Raw genomic sequence first — 26,200 nt, forward strand, 5'->3', positions numbered from 1 at the left:
GAAAGTGGTAGATGTCATGTAGAGGATGCCATTCTCTAGACCAGCCAAGGATCAGAGGTCAGTGATGTTGCGTAATGACAGCCCTCTTTAGTTCAGAGCACAGGTGGACCGTGAGCTGACCACTGCAGATGGCACACCCACCAGTCTGTCTTCACTGTCTGTCAGGAGGTGTGCCCAGCGTCGCATGTCAGTGATCACAGATGTTTGGCTTGTTTGCGTATGAGGGTGCTCGTGCGTGAGTGTGTTTTGTGTATTTGTTTGTTTGTGTGTGTGTGTGAGTGTTGTGTGTGTGTGTGTGTAAACATGACATCACTACTCACGGGCTCCGGAACCCCGGCTAGCCACTGTTCTCGCTGGAGGAGAGGAGGACGGAGGATGACATCGTGATGCTCAGTTCCGACCGGACGTGCAGGACGGCGGAGCTGTCCCAGGCCACGGAGGCCGACGAGGAGCCGGCCGCCCCGGCCCCGTCGCTGTGGTAGCGCTCGTCCTCCAGGCGCGTGGTGTGGATGTGCGTGACGCTCCAGCAGCGGCGGACCACCGAGCGCACGCACACGCGCAGCCGTCCCGGAGCAGCGGCCCCCTCTCGCTCGCTCCCCCCCTGTCATACCTCGCTCTCCAGGCTGGAGAAGTGTGCGGAGCCGCGGCGCGAGCACAGGCTCTTGGCTTTGAGAGGGAGGTGCGGCGAGTAGAAGCGCCGGGGCTGGGGCACCGAGCGCAGTCTCTGGTACTGGAGCTTGGCGCTGGCCGAGGCCTGGGCCCCCGAGCCGCCCGGCCCGGGAGAGAGCACCGCCGGCGGGGAGACGGAGGCGGACGACGGGGGCGGCGGGATGGACATGGGCAGGGAGGCGCTGCCGCTGGGGGAGAGCAGAGGCTGGGGCGGCGAGGGCTGGGGCTGCGAGGCCAGGTCGCCGCCCAGCTGGGCCTGCTGTGTGCTAAGGTTGGACTGGCTGCTGGATTTGGGGGCGTCCGGGGTGGGGGGTAAGGGCTTGGGGCGCGTGCCCCCGCTGAAGCTGTGGCAGTGGGGCAGCAGCTCCTCCTGGCTGTGCGAGGGGGCGCTGCCGCGCTTGGAGCGCAAGCGGCCGTGCGGGTGCGGCCCGCACTGGGCACAGGCGCCGTCGTCCAGCTCCCGGTCCCTAACGCGGGCCTTGCCCCTCCCGCGGGCCCTCTTGTCACCCTTCATGGGCAGCTTGTCCACCGACCAGTAGCGCCTGGGGGGCGGGAGAGCCGCCGGGGGTGGGGGCCACTGAGCACCCAGACCCCCGCTGCCCCCGCCAGCCCCCCACCCGACCCCTGCGCCTGACCCCCAGAAGTCCCCGCTCACCCCCCACCCTTCTGACCGGCCCAGGATGGAGTCGTCCCGACTGTTGACGCTTCCGCCTTTCTCCCTGGCCGGGTACGTCCCGAAGAACCAGCCCCCTCCCCCGATGCCACTAGCGGCCGCTGCTCCACTGCCCTCCCAGTACCTCTCGAAGCGGCCAAACTCCCCAGACGAACCCTCGTCAGAGTAGCTCTCCTCGGCCCTCACTCTGTCCCTCTCGGACTCGGACACCGCGCCTCTCCCCGTACCCCGCAGCCTCCCCTCCACTCTCCGCCTGGCCCTCTCCCTGTGCTCCTCCTCCTCTTCCTCATCGTCCTCCTCCTCCACCTCCTCTTCCTCCTCCTCCGAGTCCCACTCGTGGAAGGAGAGGCCCTCTCTGGTGTGCGGCCGGCCCCGCTCGTAGTGCATCAGCAGCGGCCGTCGCTCGCCCGCCCGGCCCTCGGACTCGCGCTCCACGCCGCTGCTCCGCCGGCGCTTGGCCGAGGGGAAGAGCGTGTGGAGGGAGGACGGGGGCGACGGGGCGGCCGGGTCCGCAGTGGACGCTCCTCCACCGCTCCCGCCGCTCACCCAGAACTTGACGGAGGAGGGCAGCTTGTTGAGGTTGGCGTAGCGCTTGCTGGACGAGCGCGGTCGGGAGTGCGGCTGCGACTGTGAGCTCTTGCTTCTCCTCCTCTCTCGGCTCCGGCCTCCGCTTTCATCCCCTCGCTCGCCTCCCTCCTCCTCCCCTCCCTCTCTCCTCCCCCCTCGCTCCCTCTCTCCCTCCCAGGCCGGTTCACGACTCTTCTCCCCGAAGGTGCTGCGGTACTGCGTGGAGAAGGAGGAGTACTCGCCCTCTCTGTCTCCGTCACCCTCTCCCTCTCTCTCGGCCTCGGCGTCGCCCTCCTCGGGCTCGGAGCGCTTGCTGGCGATGGATTTCTTCCTCCTCTTGGTCTTCATGGCTTTCTTCTTCTTCTTCTTCACCTTGCGGCGTTTCCTCTCCCGCTCTCGCTCTCTCTCCCTCTCCTCCCGCTTTTTCCTCTTCTTGTTCTTTTTCTTCTTCTTCTTCTTCTCCCTCTCTTTCTCGCGGTCTTTCCTGCGCTTCTTCTCTCGCCTCCGGTCGGACGTGTCGCCGCTGCGGTCCCTCTCTCTCTCGCCCCAGCCGGCCCACCACTCCTGCAGCTGTGCCAGCTGGCTGCCGCCCCTCTCTCTCTCTCTCTCTCTCTCCCTCTCGCGCTCTCTCTCTCCCTTGGGCGGCCGTGGCTTGCGCGGGGGTATGGGCGGAGGCGGCGGCCCGTGGGTGAGCGAGCGAGGCGACAGGAGGGAGCGCTCGCGGTCCCTCTTCGTCGTGTGTCCCTGCAGCAGGCTGGACTCCTCCGTCAGCTCGTCCAGATCCTCCTCCTCTTCGTCTTCGACGTCGCGGTCCCGGGTGCTCAGCGACGACGTGGTGGAGGTGGACGACGGGGAGGTAGAGCGCGAGGAGGAGGCCGAGGTCGTGGAGGACGTGCTGGAGGTGGTGGTGGTGGACGAGGTGGACGTGTAAGGGAGCGAGGGCGAGGGCGACGGAGGGGTGTACGTAGGGGACAGTGGAACAGGCACGGGGATTGGGAGAGGGGGTGAGGGGCGACCCCGCCTGCCACCCGGCTCCCGCGCCCCGTCCCGGCTCCCGCCCCGACGGCCCAGCGGCAGGATGTTCTCGTACAGGGGGCCCCCCGGCTCTTTGGGCTTCTTGGGCCGCCGCTTCCTCCAGAAGGATGAGGGGAGAGGGGGAGAGGGGTGCGGCAGTGGAGGGTTAGGGGCCAGCGGGCCGAGGGTCTGGCTCTTGCTAGGCAGCCGGGGGGTCCCCAAAGGTTTCACCCCCTTCCCCTGACCCCCTCCGCCGACACCCACCACCACCTTCTTCCCCACCCCATGGTCCATGCCCTTCTCCTGGTAGTACGCCACCGTGGCCGGTGGTGGCTGGGGGTGACCCCTGGGGATTGTTTTGGGGGTCTGGGAGCCTGTCTGCTGTTCCACACAGGGCCCCAGTCCCTCCGGGTCAATGGGTCCGTAATAGCGCTTATATCCGTCCAGCCCTGCTGCCGCTGCCCCCGCGCCACCTCCTGGAGGTCCGGTCCACGCTGCGGGCACCTTCTGGGGGTAAGGCGGCATCTCGGTCATGCCTGCCCTCACCCCCAGGGGCGCGGGAGCGGTCGCTGTTTTGGGCAGCCTCCAGCGGTCCACCACGGCCAGCCTGCGGTCAGGCCGCGGCAGGAAGGTGGAGCAAGGCAGCGGGGCGCCCATGAGGGGAGGGTTGGAGGGGCCCAAGCCCGGCACGCCGTGCACCCCAGTGGGAGGCGAGCCAGGCAGGGGGGTCTTGTAGGACGGCGGGGGGCCCTGTGGTGGCTGCTGGGGTGGGGCCTGCTGCTGCTGCTGCTGGGCCAGGCTGATGGCCGGGTTGGCCACCGCTGCCGGGATGATGTGGGACGGAGGCTGGGCCTGGACCACAGAGGCATGGTGATGGGAGGGGACTGTGACTTTGGAGACGGTCTGCACCGTCTCGTCCACGAAGCTGCAGCAGCTGTACATGCCCTGCAGCACAGAGACACAGAGGGGGGGTGAAAACACAGCTACAACACACACAGATAAAGATCTACTAGCTCAGCTGCATTTTTGTTCCTGCAGCAAATAAATAATTCTCACCCTATCGATTCCAGGCTTGGCAGAGATTTCCTTAGCAAAGGATTAAAATTTCATTTGCCGGGATTAGGATGCGAGAAGTCTCGCTCCGTATAGTATAGCAGCCATCCCGCGCCTGAGCGCCTTTCTCCATGTAGCTTCACAGCGCTCTCTCTGTGCAATCAATACCGTGATGCGCATATACACCCACCCCCCAACCTCCATCATCTCCTCCACCCCTCCACCGACACCTCTCTCTCTCTCTCTCTCTCTCTCACCCTGCTGAAGGCCAGGAGGAAGTCCAGCTTGCCAGATTGCCCCATGTTGCTCATGCAGTGGCGCAGCTTCCAGTAGACCAGGTGCTCCCAGGCGAACACCAGCAGGCTCAGGCCCATGGCCACCAGCAGCATGTAGAAGACGCCCGCCATGTTGTCGATGTCCAGCTTGGAGCTCATCACCTCGATCTTGTCGTTGTGGCAGATGCCCGAGAGCCAGAGGCGCTCCAGCATCTCAATCTCATCTGGCCCACAGGGAGAAAGGGGGAGAGAGAGGGAGAGAGAGAGGGGGACAGAGAGGGGGAGAAATATAAGTACATGATTAGAGGGGAGACGGTAGGGCCGCGCTGGAGAGCAGCTGGAGAGATGACAGACTGGCCAGAGGACAGGTGTGAGATACGGTGTTATCATGGAGCCAGGCTGCTTTATTGGGTGCTGCAAAAATAACACTGATGCTGTGGCTGCAGTGGAGAATGGCAAGGTAAGGGATCGCAGCGAGGATAAATGGTCCACACACACACAGACACACACACACACACACACATGCAAGGGCAGAGGGGGAGTGTAAAGGCTAGTGTGGTTTTCGAGCTGGGGGATCAGGCAAGAGATGGCCGGTTGGTTAAGACCCGGTGACAGAGAGAAGTAAAAGACAATAAAGGCTTAAAGGGGTTATTCATTAAAACGCCTCGGTGTGCCCTTAAAGGGGTTATTCATTAAAACGCCTCAGTGTGCCCTGTTTGTTTGCCATCGCAGAGTACTTAAGATATTAAAGGTTGGCGGGTCAAACGCCTCCAAGGAGGGACAGTGCATCTGTCACCGTGGGTTAGACGAGGTGACAAGATATTAGTCACAGGGGTGGGGATCACACCAGCTAATCATACAAGGGCACGAAGGGCAACATTTATTAGCAGTAAAGGTGAAGGGAAGCCTGTTTGTCTAACCCCTTGAAGGATTGGGAGAGGGAAGATCAAGCTGCGACTCCAAACCAGCGCAAGGCGAGGAGAGGCGCAAGGGCCGCAGGCAAGAGGAGACCCGTCTCTGCATTCCAATCTCCTCATATCCTATCTGTGAGAGATGGAATGGCGCCGAGGAGACGAGAGGAGCAAGGGACCAGGAGGGAACGAGATTCACTTTCCCCCCCTCCCTCCCTATTCTCGCTGTTGGTGAATTGTGCTGAAGGGAATGAGGGAACAGGAGAGGAAGGAGGGAGAGGGGGAATATAAAAAAAGCTAAAATGGAAGAGAGAGGCTGAGATTGTCTCATTATGACAAACAGCAGGGCCTCCCCTCTTCAGCGTGCAGAGGGGAGAGGAGAGGGAGGTCTCGAGAGGAGAGTGGCAGCGATAACCGTACAGAGGGAGAGAGAGAGAGTAAAAAGTGATAAAGAGGAGATAAGAGAGAGAAAGAACAGGTAGTAAAACTGTTCTAGAATGTTTGAGTGTGTGTGTGTGTGTGTGTGTGAGAGAGAGAGAGACGATTGTTGGTCTGAGTGTGTGAGAGTTTGTGTGTTTGTGCTTGTGTGTCAGTGAGAGAGAAAGAGGAGCACTGTGTGTAAACATCCACCAGAGCCACCTTGGAGAGGGTGAATGGAAATAAAAGTTGGGAGGTGAAGAGGAGCGATGGAATAAGAAACACTGTCCGAGCAGAGGCAGAAACTAAAACAGGGCAAGAGGAAGGGGAGATCATTATCATTTAATTGTGGAAGAAGGTGGTCAGCCTCTTGATGGTGTGTGTACGTGTGTGCTTGCATGTGGGGATTGTGTGTGCATGTGTGTGTGTGTATCCGTGTGGTGTGTGTTTTGTGTGAATAAGACTGTGTGTGCATGTAGGAGATGTGTTTGCTGGACCCTGGAGAATCTCAACATCTTATTCTTCATCTACAGAGCAGCAAACAAGCCCACCCTTGTCAAACATGTGCTGCTGCCTCATTTACATGACAATTCATGACTACACAGACCTTGTATACACAGCATCTGAATGAGATACATTACAAGGGCTTGTCCTTGATGAATTAAATGAGTGAATCCCATTACGAGAGTATACAGATCGTCAGTTTACAGAAAAAGCCAGTTCAACGACCGGTTCATCAATAGCAACAAAACACTCCGCTGCAAATGTCATTTACTACCGGCTGACATAAATGCTCAGAGATAAAACAAAAAAATCTCTGCTGCCTGTAGTGTCTCCATCAATCAGGAAGCCTCTTCCAGGCTTTGCACTAACACAGTACATTTGGTCGATTTCAAACCAAATAGATGCTGTCTACCCATAATGCGGTCTACCCAAAAAGATGCTGTCTACCTATAATGCGTTCTACCCAAATAGATGCTGTCTACCCATAATGCGGTCTACCCAAATAGATAGTCTACCCATATATGGTGCATACACCTCCCATGTCTCCATTGCAGTTATGTCGTTGAGAAAGCAGCTGTGTGCTGATGTGTAAACCAGCGCGCCTCCAATCTGTGTGTTGATCCTGCGCCGTTCCCGTGATAATGAATCTCCTGTAATTTTCAATCAGCATCTTGCTGGCAGTCTTTCCCGTCTCTGCCACATAAACCACTCTGCCCTGCTGATGTGGCAGCATCACGCCAGCCTCAATCCCCCTGCCTGCTGCCTCGTCCCGCCAATTAGAATGACAAAAAGGATTTCGTCCATTTGGTTCAGTCGGCGTCCACCTCAGCCGCACTATTCTCTTAGCCTGGCGTGTCGTGCCCTCTCATACTGTCGCCACTCTTTAGGCTCTTTTTTGGAAAGCTGCTGGCATCCGATATTGTTGGCAGCACAACGTGGACAGTTCACTAGAGGGTCAGACTGGCTATGTCGGCCCGGAGACAGCGCGCTTCCTAGTTAATGCTTAGTTTGTAATCCCTCCAGCTAATAGTGCGCCATTAGCATCAGCCGCTAAATAGAAAAGCCCAGTGCATTCGGGGGGGATTTAAAGGTAACGCAAGGACAGAATAAACACAAACGTTTCTGTTCATTTTCCATGTAAAGCCGCTGTCCCGTGCCGCGTTGTTTAACGAGGGTGTTAGTGAATCGGACCTGGCACCAAATTGGCGCGGCGACTGGCTGAGTGGCTCGAGAGGAACCTGCCAGCTGTGCGGGGGGCTTTGTCTCACTCGCCATGACAAAAGAGGATTTTAAACGCACGCCCAAACAGAGCGCCCAGTCGAGACAATACACTCTGCATACGGGCGCGCGTGTGTGTGTGTTTGTGTGAGTGTGTGTGGCGAGCAGTGCAAATGACAATTAAAGCGGGTGCTGTCGGACGGTCGAGCACAGCTGCACCCAATCAGCTGTGCTCCAACGCGGCACATCTCCACTCGTGGAGTCCAGCTCTAAGCGTGAGGGACAGGAGGGACACGGCTACACCAGGCCGCGCCAAGCATGGAAACGCTGGCAATTACCACGCTGGGTTCGCCCGGGTGTGTCCATACGTGACCACCATTTGTTTCCCCAAGAAAACAAACAGGCCAACCCGGCAAATGAGGCTTCTGTGTTCTTCCCATGCTCATCTCTAAGCACCACTGCCACCCCCATCCCCATCTCACACACACACACCCCTCACACACACACACCCCTCACACACACACACCCCTCACACACACACCCCTCACACACACACACACACCCCTCACACACACACACACACACACCCCTCACACACACACCCCTCACACACACACACACACCCCTCACACACACACACCCCTCACACACACACACACACACACACACACACACACACACACACCCCTCACACACACACCCCTCACACACACACACCCCTCACACACACACACACACACACACACACACACACACACACACACACCCCTCACACACACACACACACACACACACACCCCTCACACACACACACACACACACCCCTCACACACACACACACACACACACACACACACACACACACACCCCTCACACACACACACACACACACCCCTCACACACACACACACCCCTCACACACACTTATTAGCACCTGTTTTCCATTTCTTTCTTTGCACTCACACTTCAGCAGCTCGTTTTCACTCTCTTTCACACTGACCCTTTCTCACCCTCGGATCTCCACCCCCCCCCCCCCCCCCCCCCCCCCACCCTCTTTTCCCAGTTAATCTACGATAACTATGGCGGCACCAGCCGACATGGTGTGACGATCCTGTCGAACAAAGCGACCTTGAAGCCAAGCTTTTCTTTCAGCCATCAGCAAGAGGAGAGCCACAGACACAGACAGAGACACAGTGCGGCCCTCACAATGAAGAAGAGAAAGCGAGGCAAGTCGAGAGAGAACAAGACGTCAATACACACAATGAGAGAGAGGGAAACCAAGACAGGAACAAGAACATTTAGAGATGGAGAGTGAGACATGGCAGTTAAAATGGAAAGAAAGAAAGAAAGAGAGAGGGAGAGACAGAGGAAGAGAGAGAGACGGGATCATTTTACATTTCAGCCTCAGGCTCCTGTCTTGTTAAACTCAGCGTTCCATCTTTTTTCCGTGACTTTGGCCCCGTCTCTCTCTCTCCATTGCTGATCTCCGCAAGCTGGCCCCATCCCTCCACCCTCCATCCTTCCCTCCCTCCATCCCTCCTTCCCTCCCTCCCTCCCTCCATCCCTCCTTCCCTCCTTCACTCCAGCCCCTGTCAGATCCCTCACCGTCTCCCACCAGCTGCAGCAGGGCCAGGTCCAGCGGCCGTTTCCAGCGGGAGTTCTTGTTCAGGGCGATGCCATAGCCCGTGGTGGCGAAGACCTTCCCCGACCCGATGGTCATCACCTTGCAGCCCTCGTCCTTCCTCGCCATGTAGTTGAGCACAGCCGCATCGTAGATGAACGCGTCCAGCTTCCTGCGTGGGAAAGGGGGGGGTTAAGTAGGGGACGGTCAGCGCAGATCAAAGAGGAGCAGAGGGGTATGCAAAACAACAGAGTGCATGAGGAGAATTAGATTTAAATGGAGCCACACATGCACACTTACAGCAAAGGAGCCACCCAGCCACACACACACACACACACTCATACTCTCACACACACACACACACTCTCATACTCTCTCTCACACACACACACACACACACACACAGCAGCATGGTGAGGGTGAGGAAATAGGGATGAGGATTAAAAGTGTAATGGTATGCGAGGGAAGCTAGGCACGTGCATGTGTGTGGGTGGGTGGGTGTATGTGTGTGGGTGGGTGGGTGAAGGGTGGGGTGGTGAGGGCAAGAGAGGGAGTGAGAATGTGATACAGGAGGAATGAGGGGCGAGAGAGAGAGAGAGAAGGGGGTTGCTAGGGAGAGGGCACCAGAAAGTGAAAGCATCTCATGTTGTGGCACTTTAAATCTGACGGTGAACAGGGCCGTGGGAAGAGATAGCAGGAGGGAGATGACAGAGGCTTAGGAAGAGTCAACTCTCAAGGATTAAACAGTCCCAACACACACACACACACACACACACACATAGCGAAAGAGAGAGAGTGCAGAGTGTGATAGAGAGAGGGAGAGACAGTCAAGCAGCTGGAGACCTAATGGAGGTGAGAGGAGAGTGATGGAGAGTGAGGCCACACGGATGCGGAGAGGCGTGGAGCTGAGCGGAGACACACACCCAGTCTTGAGGTTGACGATGGCCTCCTCCACGCCCTTCTGGTTATATTTGACCATGTACTGGTGCATGTCTGGGTAATTACTGCGGATGTTCTTCTCCGTGCTGCCGTTGGGAACCGTACCAAATTGCAGAGGGGGGTACTGCTCTGTGGGGTGTTGAAACTAAGATGGAGAGGAAGGGATGAAACAGAGGGAGTGATGGAGAAGGGAGAAACAAGACAGGAAGAGAGAGAAGCCATTATTGCAGTTATTGTTATTGCTGGTCCTCTTCATTATTTTGCTATTGATTGCACTCTTCACACTGGCAGCACAATTGTAAATTGGCGTGCCAATAGAGCTTGATTAATATAGAAAGAGGGCATGAAAAAAGACAAATGCTAGCAACACAGAGACAGAGAGAGAGAAAGATAGTGAGTAAGAGAGAAAGATAGTGAGAGAGAGAGAGATAGTAAGAGAGAGAGAGAGAGGCATGCAGGGATTACACAGGAAAGGGGATTGTGACATGTTCTCCAAGTCCCACAGACCCTAAATAGCTGTTTTTTTTTAAATCAGGAAGCCTGGAGGATCATGGGAAACCACAGTCCTCCCATCATCTTTTCCAGTACACTGATTCACAAGCACGAGAGGTTCTCCTCACCACCCCACCCCACCCCACATCCAATCACCATAACATCAAACGCAGACCCCATAGCATGCCACTAGTCATGAATCAACCCGCCACCTACTCACCAACACAAACACTGCTCCCTACTAAACTGAAATGAATTGAAAATTGAGCCTCGGCCCCAACATCATGACGCCATAAAACCTGAGCATTCAACAGAATCACCATGAGATCAAGCATGCACGCGCCCAGAGAGAGAGAGAGAGAGAGAGTGGCACATGTGTAGCATGTACTGTCCCCGAAATGAGACGTCGCAATCGTTGGAAGTGGTCCACGAGGCGCCTCGCCTGCTTTGCGTGGAAGTGCAAGGGATCAATCCCAGGGGGAAATTTATCCAGGCTAAATTGGAATTGTAATACAGTCAGAGCAACAGGTTAATACATTGTTAATAGCTTGCTGGTGTCTCTCTGGAGAAATGACTGTGCAAGGCTAGTATGGTAAAAAAAATGGACTTAGTCAGAGAGCTGCAAAAACATATCTCAGCACCTACATGCTTATGACTCATTCATTACTCCACTGAATTCCAACAGAACAGACAATTCCACAAAATTATCCCAAACAAATAATGTGACATTGGTCCCATTCTAGGGTCATTATAATGTTGTTATTCAAATAAGATGCAGGGGAAAGGTCCACAGGGATTTGCCAACACTGTCTTTAAAAGTGTTTTTTAGCCGGCGCTACATATCTATCAGTACAACTGTGAATCTTTTTCCTCTTCCTCTCTCTCTCTCTCACTCTCTCTCACACACACACACACACACACACACACACACACACACACACACACATCCTCTATCACTTACCTTCCTGTCACTAAGGCCAGACACTGTGTCAATGTACTCTTCTTGGATCATGAAGGCAGCCAGGTTGGCAGTGTAGCTGGCCAGGAAGATAACAGCAAAGAAGGCCCAGACCAGTACCATGATCTTACTGGTGGTGCCTTTGGGGTTCTCCACAGGCACAGAGTTGTTAAATACCAGAGCCCAAAGGAGCCAGATGGACTTCCCTATTGTGAACTTAGAACCGCCGGGTTCTACAGGAGACAGAGAAGGAAGTGTTAGTGAGTGAACAAATGAGCAAGTGAGTGAATGAATGAATGAATGAACAAATTAATTAATTAATCAATTAATAGGAGTGGGTGAGAGACTGAGAGTAAGGTAGTGACTTTTGTGTCAATCTGATTCTAGTGTATACTTCCCTCCCCAGGCCTCAGATCTAATTATAAAGGAACATTTAACATGCCATACCAGCGAATAACCTAAGAGACAAGGCACGCAGGGTTCTACTTGCCATAAAAAGACAAATACCTTCTGAAATTCCAATCTGAATTTGTCTGAAAATATTTGCATCAGTGATAGAACCAATTGCCCTTTATGACACTGAAATGTAGGGCCCATTTGCAAATCAGGAACTAGATAAATTGGAAAAAGACCCAACTGAGACCCTACATGAGTCCATCGATAGTCTGCAAACAATACATGCAGGGCAGAATTAGGCCAATGTCCAATTCTGATTATAATAAAAAGGGCAATCAAATTCTGTACACCTAGAATTCAGTGATCCACATTCCTTTGATTATAAAGCCTTGCAATACCAAGAGTTGAGCAAAGATAAGAACTATCCTTCCAACCTGGTGCTCAGCCACACTGTTCCACTTACACATTACAGATTCAAGACCAGGTCAAAAATATAGTCAACTTCAGCAAATTTCCTCATATTATTATATATATTGGCAATCTAAAACTAAATGACGAAGCATTAGGCAATGCACACACACATGTGCACGTGTACACACGCACACACACACACACACACACACACACACACACACACACACACACACACACACACACACACAGTAGCTGATTCATTCACACACACACACATACACAGACAGTCATCCTACTGCTTAAATAAAATAAATACATTCTCAATGATGCAGTTAATAAAACAATAGAATAATCACTACTGTTAAAATATGTACTGTTGATCACAAATTTGACTAAGGCTAATGGTGGGTGCGTCAGACTGACAGTTACTACACACACAGAGATGAGAAGGGTATGTATCATCTAACTGTGTAAATGTAAATAAATGTAATCTAACTCTGGGGGAAGACAGCAAATAAGCTAATATCCCAAAATGCCATGTTCCTTTAACAGCAATACTAATCAAAGCTTATTAGGACCTGCCCAGTTTTATTCCACAATATCGGTGTCAAAGACGTTTTAGTTGGGAGTTTCCATTTACTGCACCATACTGCGGTGCGGTATGTCTCTCAACAATTCTCGCAAAAACTACCAGTACAATTTTCACAAAATTGTGTACAGTGTAGCACAGGCCAAGGAAAAAGTGTTTGTCTGGAGGTTGCAGACTGGCCTTCCCCGCTCAAACCTCAAACCGAAACACTTCATCTGAGCTGATCTTGTACACTAGCAAAAGGAAGCAGGGAGGAAGATGACACAATCTTTAACAGTGATAATCCTGCTCATCATAGTGATATATTTTGTCATAATGTATAAGTAGAGTTTAAACTGTAGGAGAAAAAGGACATTAAAACACCATTATGAACATTTTCACAGAACATTCTGATCATTGGAAAGGAACAAAATATTGGTTCCCACTTTCAGTTCTACCAATAGATCTCTCACTGAACTCTCACAGCCATTGATATGCTGTAAATACTACTTCAAGGATTTTAAAAAGATGATGATTTTGCTGTTCTGAACTCATTTGTGGTGAACCTGTCGACACCTGCAACATCTCTGCAACCTTGATGTTTGATCACTGGGACTGAAGAAGAGTTCAATGGTACCAGAAGGAGTTTTGTGGTCTTTTAATGCTGCTATTTTTAGCTGCTGTTCAAAGCGAACATCAGCACCTATTGTAATGCAATGGAGTTTTTTTTCTTCTGTTGACTTAAAGAGGTTAACTTCAGGGATCATAGCTTCAGGCTTGGAACTGCATCAAGCTCTTCTCCCCCACTTAGCATTGCTATTAATCACTTCAGATGCTGCAGCAGAAACTGAGCTAGCAATGCAGAGAATATTGATTGTCAAAAGTTTTCATGGTGTGTTTAAAAAAGCCATAGGGAGTGTTTCTAAATGCAGAGTTTTGCAAAGTATCTCAGCTGCATTTAGAACTGGCCCTGCGAAAAAAAAGTGATTTGCATCTGTTGTTGCCAGTGTGAATAGTGAGGATACGAGAGCTGAATTGAGCATCCTGTTGAACATGCTGTTTTAGTAGAAAAGATGCTGTAATGGTTACATCAAGTGTGTCGCCTCTTGACTTTTTTCCATTTGATTTTCACTGTGTGCATTGTGCATTTCCTTTCTTCATTAACCAATGTTTGTTCAAGCAGGGGGGAAAAAAGCTGCATTTCTCTCTCCGATTTTGCCATGGAGCAGCCGCTCAGGTTACCCCAGCCCAAATCTGACGTCCCTTCACGGACAGCGGGAGAACAAAGGCGATTTCACCATGCGTGCGTCAGTCAGGGGGACGGAGACGCGGGCACTGCTCAAAGCCTCCGACTTCCTCTCCTGGTTTTTATCACGGGCGACACAAGAGTTGTCTGTTCCGCTCAGCCCCAGAGCTTGCTCAGGCATCCGTGGCTATGCAAATCTGTTCACTCTCCACATTCCCCCTCTGCCAGCAAAATGCCAGTCTTTATATCGCGCTCCGCAACGCGGGCCCTCTCCTGCTGTCGCCACGGCTTGACAGTAGCCACAAAACCGCCATAAAGTTGACAGGCCAGCAACATTCCCCTGGCCCTTCAATCACTAAAACTGCCCTGAGCAGGTTTGCTCCTGCACATTTTTCAATTCTATTCAAAATAGTATATAAAGACAGCAGAGATACAATAAAAAGAGCTGAAATTTAGAAAGATTTTGATTGCAGGATAAAGCTCCTCCATTAAAGATGGATGAGGAGGATTGGGGATGGAGTGCGAGCAGAGAGAGAAGATGAGGGGAGAAATATATAAAAATGAGAAAATGAACTATGAGGGAGAGGCGTCCATAAAACCATGAGAGCAAAAACCTGCAGTGTTAAATTATACATGGCTTTCTGGAAAGTAAGAAAGAGAGTCTGCAGACCAGTGAATAAATAAGCAAATGATAAATTCAGACCAAGTGATGAATGTTGCAATTGGCCTCTTCCACAAACACACACTGCAAGGCCGGACAACTCTGTGTTATACTACCGTGCACAGGCTGCAGTTGAAGCTGTGTCGACACGGCCAACATTTCAATGTAGTGATCAAGACTGTTGAAACAATATGGCCACCAAACCTGATGAGCAGCACTCACTTTTGGCACTCTGAAGGTCGCGGTTGTAGCCGACGGGGCTGAAGAACTCAAAGATGAAGACGGTCACCGCAACTACCGTCAGGCACATGACAAACATCATCACCCACACAGCTGGACTGTAAGGCTCTGAAAGTGTCAAATAGGAGAACAAAGAAATAAAACATTGATATATTTATAATAAAGTATCTATCTATCTATCTATCTATTTCAAGTGGGTTATTTTTAAAAATGTCAGGAGAAATAGGAAGGAGAATATCTGTTATGGTTTCCCTTCTTTTGTCTCTTCTATTCATGTGGTCAATTGCATATCATTGGCATTCATATTGCCATTTGCCCACGTCATACATGTACCACTATCATGCATGTATATCAGTGACGGCAATAGAACATCTTACAACTTTAACAAAACAGTCTTGTGATAAGTGACCTTAGGGTAGCTGACAATCCAGACCTAATCTAATGTCAAACTGGCCCCTTGCTCCCTCCTGTCACTCACCAAGGAAGGCAGAAGGAGAGACTGTGCCGTTGCTACGGGAGACCATGACACTGATGCCAGTCTCCACAAAAGGTACTGAGAAGTCCACCACCTGTGAGCGCTCTTCGTTGATGGTGAGCGAGCCGATGGCCATATCAGCGTGCTTATACACCACCTAGCTCAGAAAATCATAAGCCATTATTGTATCATTTCAGTATCAAAATGTACACCTCTATGGTTTATTCATGACAGGAGAAAAGATGTGGTTGCCAACTTGGAGCAGGAACTGGTAATTACATATCATTACAATAATTTATCCCATTAAAAAAGCCTCGAAACACATTCACACGCGAGACAAGAAATGCTTTAGCTCTTTTTCAACCCTGTTTTTTTTATTTAACAGGCATGTTTATGCATTAGAACTGAAACATCAATGTAGAGAATGCATCTGATGCATAAATGTTCCTCACTTATTTAACCCACACGTTCATTTAAATGATTCATCTCAACAATTGGCTCGGCATCCCTGTCAATTAAAGATGAATAACACTGCATTTAACAACAGATGCAGATTTCACTGCCTACAAGAAAGTGAATTCTGGAGGAACACAGAGCTAAGCAAGATTGGGGGCTTTCTTCACAACTTAACAAGTTAACTGAGGTCATTGATTAGATAATAAATCAAGACACCCGGTTTCATTCGTCAATATCACTGGCCAATTAAAATATCCTATGGAACCTGTCTTAAAGTCCAACTAAGGGCACAGCAACGGTCGGAAGCTCTTCTATTTTATCTCCATTAAATGAGACCTCAGAACCCCTATCAGCGATCTGAAATGAGGAGGGCTATTTTCAGTGTAGCTGCTGCTGCAACTTTTCCAAGAGCTCCGTGAATCTGCCTGCCTGCCTGCCTGGCTGGCTGCGCATCAAGCTGCTGTATAAGTCAAATCCTGGAGAGGCCTTTGGGCCATACCGTAAAAAAATCAAAGCAGGAGAAAAAAAAAATTAGCCTGAGAAAATAACCTTTAGCCTGAGTCTCTGGGGGCGTGCTGTCACGTCATTGGACAAGGATCTGCAGATCTGCAGGAAGATGCTAAAAGAGGCTGCGAGTGTGCCGGTAAAAAGAACTGCTTCCGATTCCCTAGCAACCACCTTAACCAAGTCTACCCCAGGGGTGCGAGCATCTCAGCAGGAATTCTCTCACAAAACAACAGCCCCCCTGTTCCTCGCACACAGGGAACTGCCGCGTATCCAAGACAGACCCGACAAACGGAGAAAAAATGGGATTTGTGTGTGTGTATGTGTGTGCATGTCTGTGTGCATCTTCATATGTGTCTATGTGTGTGAAAAGCAAGAGAATGAGAGAGAAAAAGAGAGGGAGAGGGAGAGAGAAAAAGAGAGTTTGAAAGAGCACACAGGCCATCATTAGCGCCTCATAAGTCTCCTGTGAGAAGACGCGTGGTATTTCACTGGTAGTCCCGGAGGCTCCTCCTCGCCAGCAGAGAATGCAGCCTACCCAGAGGACCCCGCGCAAAGACTACAAATATGCCAGGAGCAGGGTCACTTGATACACTGTAAGACAACCTGCGGCAATTAGCATAGGTCACAAACCCAGCCTAAACTCACAGCTGAGACTCCATAGTCCATTCTAGCCTCGCTGGTTCTCAATTCAGTGCCGTTATTATGCGCCGACTAGTAGCCAGTGTGCCCAACTGGGCTCTTTCCTTGACAGCACATCATTCCTCCAGACTCCATTATCGTCTTACCTCTCCCACCATGCCGTTCCAGACGCCATCGATCTTCTTCCCATGCTTCCCATTGGTAACCAGGTAGAGATCGTAGGTGAAGCCCACGATCCGGGCCAAGCGCTTGAGGATGTCGATGCAGAAGCCCTTGCAGCATTGCTTCACGGGAGCCACCCCCTCCTGGAGGGAACTGAGGGAGGAGGACAAGAGAGAGAAAACGGAATTGAGTCGGGGATTAGAAAGGAGAAGAAGGAACACTAACAAACAAACAAAGAAACAAACAAAGAAACAGAAAAAAACAAGGTGAGGGGAAAGCAAGGTGAAGGGAAAGCAAAGAGGTGGAAGCCGACAGATTGGGCAACTGTGGAGAATGGCAATAAAGGCAGGTGATTGGACAGAAGAGAAGGAGAGAGAGAGAGAGAGAAAAAGAGATTGAAAGGGAAACAGAGAGAGAAAGAGATGGAGTAGGAACAGGATACTAAGAAAAAACAAGGAATGTCACTTTAAAGTGGGGCAGGAAGATAAAGTTCACTCTTCTTCTTTGTTCGATAGTGAGCGCAGCAGAACACTGAGAGCTTTTGGGAATATGGTGAAAGAGAATGAATAGAAATATGAAAAAGAAATGATATTTATCCTCAGCGATGGACCCCTATGAGCACCAGCATGTTCCATAGGCTGAGAGTGATAGATTGCAACAAGACCTACACCTAAGACAGGGTGGCCGCAGGGGTCAAAGAAATAAACGACAGCAAACGACAAATTGATTGAAATGGTACTAGAGGTTTTACAGCCCCAAATCCCCCACAGTGTGACCTGACACTGGAGGGAGCAGGCCAAAAGATGGAAAATAAAATAAAGGAGCTGATGCTGGATTGAGAGAGGAAATAACCTTTACTATTTCAGACAGTCTGGAGAAAAATCCTATATTGAGTGAGTGAGAGGAGGCAGTGCCCTAAGAGCCATCTTTCCTCCCTTCTTGACACTCGCTGTCTTTGAGGGACAGACATAATGGTGGAACAGACAGCAAAAAAACTAAAAGTGACTGCTTGATCGATGATTGAAAATGTGCCGGCGAGGGGATCTTTGTCCCTGGCCCATCTGGGCAGGACAGCGGCTTGGGGCCAAAGAGCAGCGAGGCGGCTGATGGATTGCAGGGGGGTCTGACCTGGCATTGAGGGACCGACGGCACGGGACGGAGTCTCGAATGCAGGTCCCCGAGGCGGCATCGGCCAGCTCCACGATGACAAACGGACGCTCCTCCAGGGTGACCACGTGCAGGTGCTGGGCGTCGTCGGGCGGCTGCAGGAACTGACCGTAGCGGGACAGCGTGTGGTAGCGCAGCCTCAGCGCGCCGTTCTCCCACGATCCTACCTGGGAGCACACGCAGCAAGGGTCAGTGCTGGACACACACCCCCCCCCCCCCCCCACACACACACACACACACACACACACACCCCTCACACCTGCTGCTATGGAAATGACCTTAATCACACCACCACAGTCAAAGGTCAGATGAGAGCTCAACTCATTTCAACTGCAACATGAGCGAAGACCGTTGCGGTGAGCCATTACCTAACTAGGTCCTGTGTTCTGGTGGCTGGTGGGTGCAGCGCTATATTCAGAGGCAGTGAAAAATGAGCAGCGTTTTGCTGCACTTCTCTCCTTGGGCACTCTATTGGGGGACTTTGGGTGTTTCACTAAGTGCTGTGTGACAGTGAAAGGTCACGCTCTTTTTTCCCACAGACAGAAAGCAAGGGGGGTCAAATGGGCACATAGCAAGGGAGAAACATACTGTAGCGTTCAATTATTTTAGTCAGAGACTGAGCTTTTGGAGGTCTGTCAGAAGGGCACTGTTGTATAAACAACTACTGAACAAAACATTCCAAATTAACCCCTCTGATAATATTCACAGCATATTATGCAAAGTGTGCATTCTTTTTTAAAAAACTGTGCATTTTCCACAGTGTCTCCCCAAAAGCTAACTGAACTGGTTAAGCAAGGCACCAACAATGTCTAGGTTATGGACTAAATACTCATGAATAGTCATACAATGTGGTCACTCATTTTAAATAAATGAGCCTTTGAGGAGTTAAATTCCTTCTAAAATAAATTACCTTCTCTGAGGTAAATTCCTCAGAGAACAACCACGCTAGCTGACACCTCACATCCCAATGACTTACAGCACTAGAAAAACTCACTGCATTCATATGCAGATATATAGCTACGGCTGGGCTGTTTTTCTAATCCCGCCGTACGCCGAGGACCACACTATTCCCCAGGGGCACCACTGACCTAAGCTAATCATTGCTAACAGTCTGCTGTGCTTCTCCCGACAGCAAAGCGGCACGCTCGCTGGCAGGAGCCACAGTAATGGGCCCAAGTCATTGTGAAAAGAGTATTAAATATTCAATAAAAGCAGAGACAGCACATATACCGTAGGTGTAATGGGCAGATTGCTGTGGTGCAGTAAGTGCCTGTCCGTCCCTTATCCCGGGTTTATACTCCACGAGACCTGAGGGCTGAGGCGCAGGCAAGCTAATTGAAAGGGATTCAAAGAAAAAGGCAATAGTCAGCAGGTTGGTTCCTGCAGGGCCTTGCCTGTGTAGGGCGGCTAGCCCACTTAAGGTTATAGCGGCAGCAGCAACTATGCTAGTGCAATTAGCAGTTCCAACAAAGCCAGCAAATAAATGTAAGCTTTTATTTAACACACTTATTGATTTATCCTCACTCCTGATTGATTGTCAGATTGAATAATTCATGAGCTTTCTGTTTTTAACAAAACCACTGGCAAGTTGGGTAGCGAATGCTTTAACCCTTCCCTTATCCCAACCATTAAATAGTTGATTTATAAATATACAATATCGCACCATTCCACGTCTTTCTGTTCCCTATTCAGCAGCAGTGCACCAGGAGCAGATTTAGTGGCATCAGTGAAACAGCACCAGTAAACAGCAGGGCAGGGCTCCAGAGGGGGGTGGGGAGGTGCGCTTCCGAGCTGAACAGCTGTCTTTTCACCGCGAGAGATGCAGACACCAGAAAGCCTACCACAGTGGTTTAAAAGAAGCACATCCAAACAGGTGACACCAGCTTGTACTCTAGCTTTTCTGAACAAAACATAGATCTATAAAATATGCATGACATGTCAAAAGTACGGAGGCTGTGCTGGATACGGGTGTGAGTGAGCATTTTTTTTCTCTCTCTTGCGAAAAACCGCCTGGAGCTGCGATATCTACATGCTAATGATGCAAAGCACCGACTGTCATGTCGGTATAGTCCTCTTTTATGTACTCAGAAATATTCAGCGGGGCTTTTTTTTCTTCTGCGTATACCTCTCAGACCATGTGCTGTAGTAGTTATTTTAGGGCATGCCGTGTCAGAAAGAGGAAGACATCTTAACTTCAACAACGTCGAACCAAGGGCCAAGAAAATGATCAGAAACAGCAACAATAGAGCACAAGAGACAGGGGTTCCATCCAAGAATCACAAAGAGCTAGAACTGCATACTCATCCTGCATTGGTGGGAACCAGGGCTTAGCTAGACTGAGAAATCTTTATTTAGAAGAGCATATCAGCTAATAAGCGGAGATCATTAGGAACAACTCGCTGAGTCTCCAACATGCCTTACATTTTGCATTTGAGGTCTTTTTTAATTCAACACTTTTCATGTTACTAACACTTTAAACACTCCAAAATATATTGATATTATATAGTAAAATATTTATTAAGCAATTATTTGTAAAACACATTAAGCCTCTGCTCTGATTAATCTGTGTCTGTTGATTTTCTGTTATTATCTTTAAAAGTTTTCTCTCCCCTCTCAGCAATCCTCTTTCTATTTTAAAAACGACGCAACGGTCAAAATAGATGAAAACTGATGCTGGAGCTGCAATTGAAAAGCAATCAAAGGCGACATCAAGACAAACTGAGCAGAATTACTCTACTTCGTCTAAAAGGATAAGCAACTAAATAAGCCGCCTGAGCATTCTGCCAAAGAACACAGTGTTCACCACATAGTGCTCACGCAGCACTTTACCAACACAACCACTCCGATTTAGACTTTTAACCCACCCAAGAAGAAAAACAGCGAGGAAACATTCCCATTTGCAGAATGATGACCAACTGTTCTTAATTTCAGAGCCGTATAATGAAGCACGCAGACCTCTGAGAGAGAGAGAGGCAGGCTCCATTACACGGGTATCAGGCTGCTGCATTACACAACCACAAACTGGGGGTGGTATCGCTCTCAGCTGACTGTTTGTGAAGAACTGAGGTCTATGGACTGGAGGGGAGTTGCTGCAGCTCAGAGAGACCCGCAAAAGCTGCCATATTTCATGGAGGAGGGGGTTGTTTGTTTGTTTCTCTGTTTGAGACTATTTGTTTGTTTCATTGTGCAGGTTCTGACAGGGCACCCAGCACACCACAGCAGTGTGCTCACAGGCAGGAGAGACAAAAGAGCCTAAACAGTCCTGACTTTCCATGGCGTCGTGGGAGTCTAAATGAGCCGCGTTCAACCTTTTAGCGCGCCCGAGGCAGCTGCGCGGTCTCCCTGAACTCTCCTACCTGCAGCTCAGGCGCGCTGCACCCTCCCCGCTCACTCACTCACGCGCTCGCTCACTCGCTAGGCTCTCTGGGGCATTTGTGCATACAGCAGCACGCACTGCGCCTCTTCTTCCCCCGTGGTATGTGTGTGTGTGTGTGTGTGTGTGTGTGTGTGTGTGTGTGTGTGTGTGTGTGTGTGTGTGTGTGTGTGCCGTGCGCTGTCAAAGCTTTTCCACTTTCCCCACTATGCTCGGAATCTGTCCTCCCCTTTCCCACCAGCGACTCTCGCCTCTCGCAGCGCTCTCTCCGAGTGCCATGTCCTGGTTTGAGGATTAAATCCATCTCCATTTGGGTTTATTTCATGGAGCAGAATTTTAAGTCCGTTTCCAAATTGAATCCTGAATAAATTGGAATTTCAACTGATGTGACCCACAGTGAAGTGGGGTCAGGCCACACGCCTACCACACTGCATCGTTTTCTGTGTGTCATTATCCGTATACAGTATGTTGCTGTCTGCATTTGTTATGCTCTGCATGTGTTGCTGTGAGTGCTATGTGTGTTACTCTATTTTGACGCTTGTGCACACATACTGTACTGTGGCCCTGCTGTGATTCACTTCTCCTCTTTGACATTGTTGTCAGGGTGATCTATCGTTCAAATGCATTCTCCCCCATTCACCCCTAAATTGGGCTTTTTTTTTTTGGCAGTTCCTCCGCCACATCATTTTGAGGTCAGTGTCAGTGGACTGTCATTAATAATGAGCCGCTTGCTCGCTCGCTCGCTGCCCGGAGTCTGCCGTGGCAACCACAACTTGTGTGCGAAACTTCCTCCCACCCCGGACGCGGCACCACAGTGATGCCACTGACAACACCTAAAACCTGGCTCCGCTAATCACAGCAGCCCATCTAGACATTGTGGGCGAAGCCAGCGGGCACCGCGGGGGGAGATGCCTATCTGAGAGGCTCCACTGCGTGGTGTCTGAGTGGGGACCGCGGGTCAGATCTCCGCCGCTCGGCGGGGGAAAGAGCGGCAGGTGATTGCCGGGAGTGGGAAGAGGTGTTCCCCCGGGGGTGGGGGGGGTGGGGGGGGGTTGCTTACGTCCTCCCAGCCTCGGTCCGAGTTGTAGGAGATGACATCGAGAGACGGGTTGGCCAGGTAGCCCTCGTTGTTGAAGGAGTAGTCCCGCCCGGCGAGGGTGATATTGTTGAAGTATCTGAGGCAAAGAGAGGGAGAGATAGTGTCAGGGGAGTAAGGATGGAGAGAGACAGTCTTGTTGGAACATGTTGGAAAAATCAGATAAATGTAGGGTTGCTTTATAGACTGGGATTTACAAGGTAAAAACAGTGACAATGTCCTAATGTCCTTGTCAAACGGTTACAGAAAATAAACTGTGAAAAATAGTTTGTGAATGTATTTCTGGGTCCATTATCTGACTCCTTGTTTGGGTAGGAAGTCTTCTCCTCTCGTTACTGGTTTGTAATTGTACATATCTAGTGTCAGAGTGACAAATGTGCCCAAAATGAAACTGCTCTGCAGTTACTGACAGTAAACAGCAAGTGGCAGTAAAATGAAGCTTTCTTAAGAGAGTTCATTCACCTCACCAGCAATTCTGTGGGTTTTATTTTTCAAAGACCTGGGCCAACTTTTTTGGTTCTGCATCAACTTGCCTTTTCTATGGAAGTGACAAAGTGTCAAAACAGTGGGGTGCAAGGATCGGTTTATCCCTGAGGATATCCATGTGCATATGACAAACCAGTCTGGGAGCTGCTGCGATAACTGAACCTGCTGTCAGAGCAGCCGAGGAGGTTTCATGTGGAATATTACATAATGATGTGAAACAGAGACTTGAAGTGGAATGAAAAACAAATAGCCAGGTAGATATGGCGCGGATGCTAGAATTAAATCTATGACCATGGCGACTTACTTCACCCTCCCATACACTCTGTGTGTGCTGTTGGCGTCCGTCTGGCAGTTGGTGACAAAGTTCGTCCCTCCGGTGTCTTTGCGCAGTGCTACAGCTCCGTGGGTCAACACGGAGACGCCCTGTGCGATCCGCTTGCGGGGCTCGTCCCGCCAGCCCTGCGGCCGCACGGCAAACAGCCGCTTGGGGAGGCCCTCCAGGCCGAGCCCGGACAGCGCAGGCCCCACCGCGAACCACATGTTAGAGGCTCCGGCCTGACCCGCCGCCCAGGCCGCACGGAACACCAGCTCAGCCTCCTCCTGGGAGCAGTACAGCAACCGCACCTGGGTCAGAGGAGAGAGAGAGAGAGAGAGAGAGAGAGAGAGAGAGAGAGAGAGAGGAGGAGAAGAGAGAACAAAGGGAGAGGAGAGGAAAGGAGAGGCACAGGAGGAGAGAGAAGTGGGCAAGAGGAGAGGGGGAAAACAGGATAAAAGAGAGGAGGTAGAAACAAAGAAAGGAGGTGAGAGGAGAAAAAAACAATAGAGAGGAAGGCAGAGAAAAGGAGAGATAATTGAACCAAGAGAAGGAGAGGGAGAAAGGAGAAAAGGAAAGCAGGAGAAGAGAGGGAGAGGAGTCAGGGGTGAGGACGGAGCGAAGGAGGAGAAGGCAGGAGCAGAGGGAGAGAGGGAAAGAGAGGGAGAGAGGAGAGTTATAAGGGGGAATAATAATATTTGCATACATGTCTGATGACTTTAGAGCAGAGAAGTCGTTACTGGTTGGTGTGGGGGCATGCCTGGGGATCGTCTGTGTGAAGGGAGGAAGACACAGGAGCAGGGGGAGAGAGGGAGAGATGGAGAGATGAGAGAAATAAAGAGGGGAAGATGAAAGGGCAAGAGAGACAAAATCAAGAGGAGGAAAACAGAAAGAGGGAAGAGAGGGGAAAGAAGAGATACAGAGAGACTGAGAGAGAGAGAGAGAGAAGGCCGAGAGTAAGCGGGGATTTTGACTATTCAACCTTTATTGAATTTGATGCTGTAATGTTTTGGCAAAAAACAATCCCGCTTGCCATGCCAATAAAGTTCCATTTAAATTGAGAGAGACAGAGCAAGGCACTGTGAGGGAGCAAGAGAGATAGAGACACAAAGGAGGAGAGAGAAGGAGGGATTTAATGAAAGTGTGTGTTTGTGTGAGCGAGTGAGAGAGGGAGACATGGAGAAAGAGAGAGCAAATTAATGAGAATGTATGTGTTTGTGCGCGAGTGTGGCAAGGGGGTGTGGGTGTTTGCAGTGAGGCAGGGAGAGCGTGAGGGGAGGGGGCAGAGATAGAGAGAGAGAGAGAGAGAGAGAAAGAGAGCACAGACAGAGGAAAGAGAGATATTCAGGTGGAAATTAACCTGGCCTCATCTGTGCTTGAGAACAAGTGAGCGAGAGAGAGATAGAGAAAGAGAGAGATAGAGAGGAGAGAGAAGGTGAGAGAGCAAGAGAAGTGAGGAGGGAAAGTGGTGGCCATGAGGGAAGCAGGGGAACGGGCAGTGGTGCGGTGACATTGAGAGTGAAGGAGAGCGCCGTTAATGCCCGGCGCGGCACAGCATGGCCCGGTGCGGGTCCAGACGCTCATTCCCAGTAGCACACACACACACACACACACACACACACACACACACATACACATACACACACACACACACACACACACACACACACACACACACACGCACGGCGGGAGCCAGGCAGGGCGAGGGTTAATGCACTGCGCACAGGCTGCACCACGACAGGCACTATGTTATATTAACACTGACACAGGCCCCTGAAGCCACCCAATGAATAGAATAACACGCGCGGCCAACACCACGGGCCAGCCAGGGACATTAGAGGGGTGAAGCCCAGTCGCAAACTAACAGAGACCACAACACGCAGGCAAGGAAAATAGAGATAGCAAGGGACAGAGCGAGAGAGAGGGAGAGGGAGGGAGACAGAGAGAGAGAGAGAGAAAGAGAGAGAGAAAGAAAGAAAGGGAGAGACATGAGAAGAGATGGTAATAGAGGTTGTGGGGTTGAGGAAGAGGGGGAGGGAGGGGGGAGGAAAGTTGGGTGGGTGGCTGGAGAGAAGCCTGTGGGTAGCAGGAGGCAGGGAGAGAGAGCAGGAGCCAGCCAACAGACACAGAGAGGAGCAGGCAATTGAGGCACACAGTGAGGGTGGAGATGACCACAGAGGACAAAAGGAGACAACAGGAGAGAGGGAACAAGAAGAAGGAAAAAGAAGAAGAAAAAAGAAGAGATGAGTGGGGAAAAGAAGGAGGAAGAGACATATGAGACTATTGGTTTAAATGGAGAGAAAATGCAAAAAAAGACAGAGCTTAACATTTTACAGAAAAAAAAAACTGCAGAAAATAAGTGAGAGAGTGAGTGGGTGAATGAGTGAGATTGAGCTTTAATGAGAGTAAGTGATCTTAACTGAATGAGGAAGTGATAGAACAAGTGAGTGAGTGATTAAACACTAAGGAAGTTAAGTGGTTTGGTGAGTGAGTTAGTGAGACTGAGCCATTTAATGAATTACTAATCACACAAGTACACGGGATTACATGCACAAGCCGCTGAGTTGGTGAGTCAGTGAGTCAGTCAGTCAGTGAGTCAGTGAGTGAGTGACTGGCAGCTGGTGAGATAATGAACAAGAGTGAACAAATAGCTGGATGAGTGCATGAATGCGAGTGAGCGGTTAATGAAA

The 26,200-nt window shown here is 50.8% G+C and overlaps 1 protein-coding gene across 1 annotated transcript in view; it reads right to left on the reverse strand.

Moving 5' to 3' along the window:
- Positions 1 to 337: 337 nt before the first annotated feature.
- The window catches only part of LOC121720886 (glutamate receptor ionotropic, NMDA 2D), a 41,178-nt gene continuing 15,315 nt past the window's right edge, over positions 338 to 26,200 (reverse strand). The window contains exons 5-19 of the mRNA XM_042107358.1: positions 23,502 to 23,821; positions 22,676 to 22,790; positions 18,204 to 18,409; positions 17,060 to 17,228; positions 15,315 to 15,468; positions 14,819 to 14,944; positions 11,315 to 11,544; positions 9,846 to 10,006; positions 8,907 to 9,094; positions 4,234 to 4,475; positions 3,268 to 3,868; positions 2,070 to 3,171; positions 1,649 to 1,937; positions 611 to 1,543; positions 338 to 490 (exon numbers count right to left, since the gene is read on the reverse strand). Of these exons, the coding sequence (XP_041963292.1) occupies positions 338 to 490; positions 611 to 1,543; positions 1,649 to 1,937; positions 2,070 to 3,171; positions 3,268 to 3,868; positions 4,234 to 4,475; positions 8,907 to 9,094; positions 9,846 to 10,006; positions 11,315 to 11,544; positions 14,819 to 14,944; positions 15,315 to 15,468; positions 17,060 to 17,228; positions 18,204 to 18,409; positions 22,676 to 22,790; positions 23,502 to 23,821 (4,989 nt within the window). The remainder of the gene's footprint in view (positions 491 to 610; positions 1,544 to 1,648; positions 1,938 to 2,069; positions 3,172 to 3,267; positions 3,869 to 4,233; positions 4,476 to 8,906; positions 9,095 to 9,845; positions 10,007 to 11,314; positions 11,545 to 14,818; positions 14,945 to 15,314; positions 15,469 to 17,059; positions 17,229 to 18,203; positions 18,410 to 22,675; positions 22,791 to 23,501; positions 23,822 to 26,200) is intronic.

Source organism: Alosa sapidissima, chromosome 10 (assembly GCF_018492685.1).
Source record: "Alosa sapidissima isolate fAloSap1 chromosome 10, fAloSap1.pri, whole genome shotgun sequence".
Taxonomy (NCBI): domain Eukaryota; kingdom Metazoa; phylum Chordata; class Actinopteri; order Clupeiformes; family Clupeidae; genus Alosa; species Alosa sapidissima.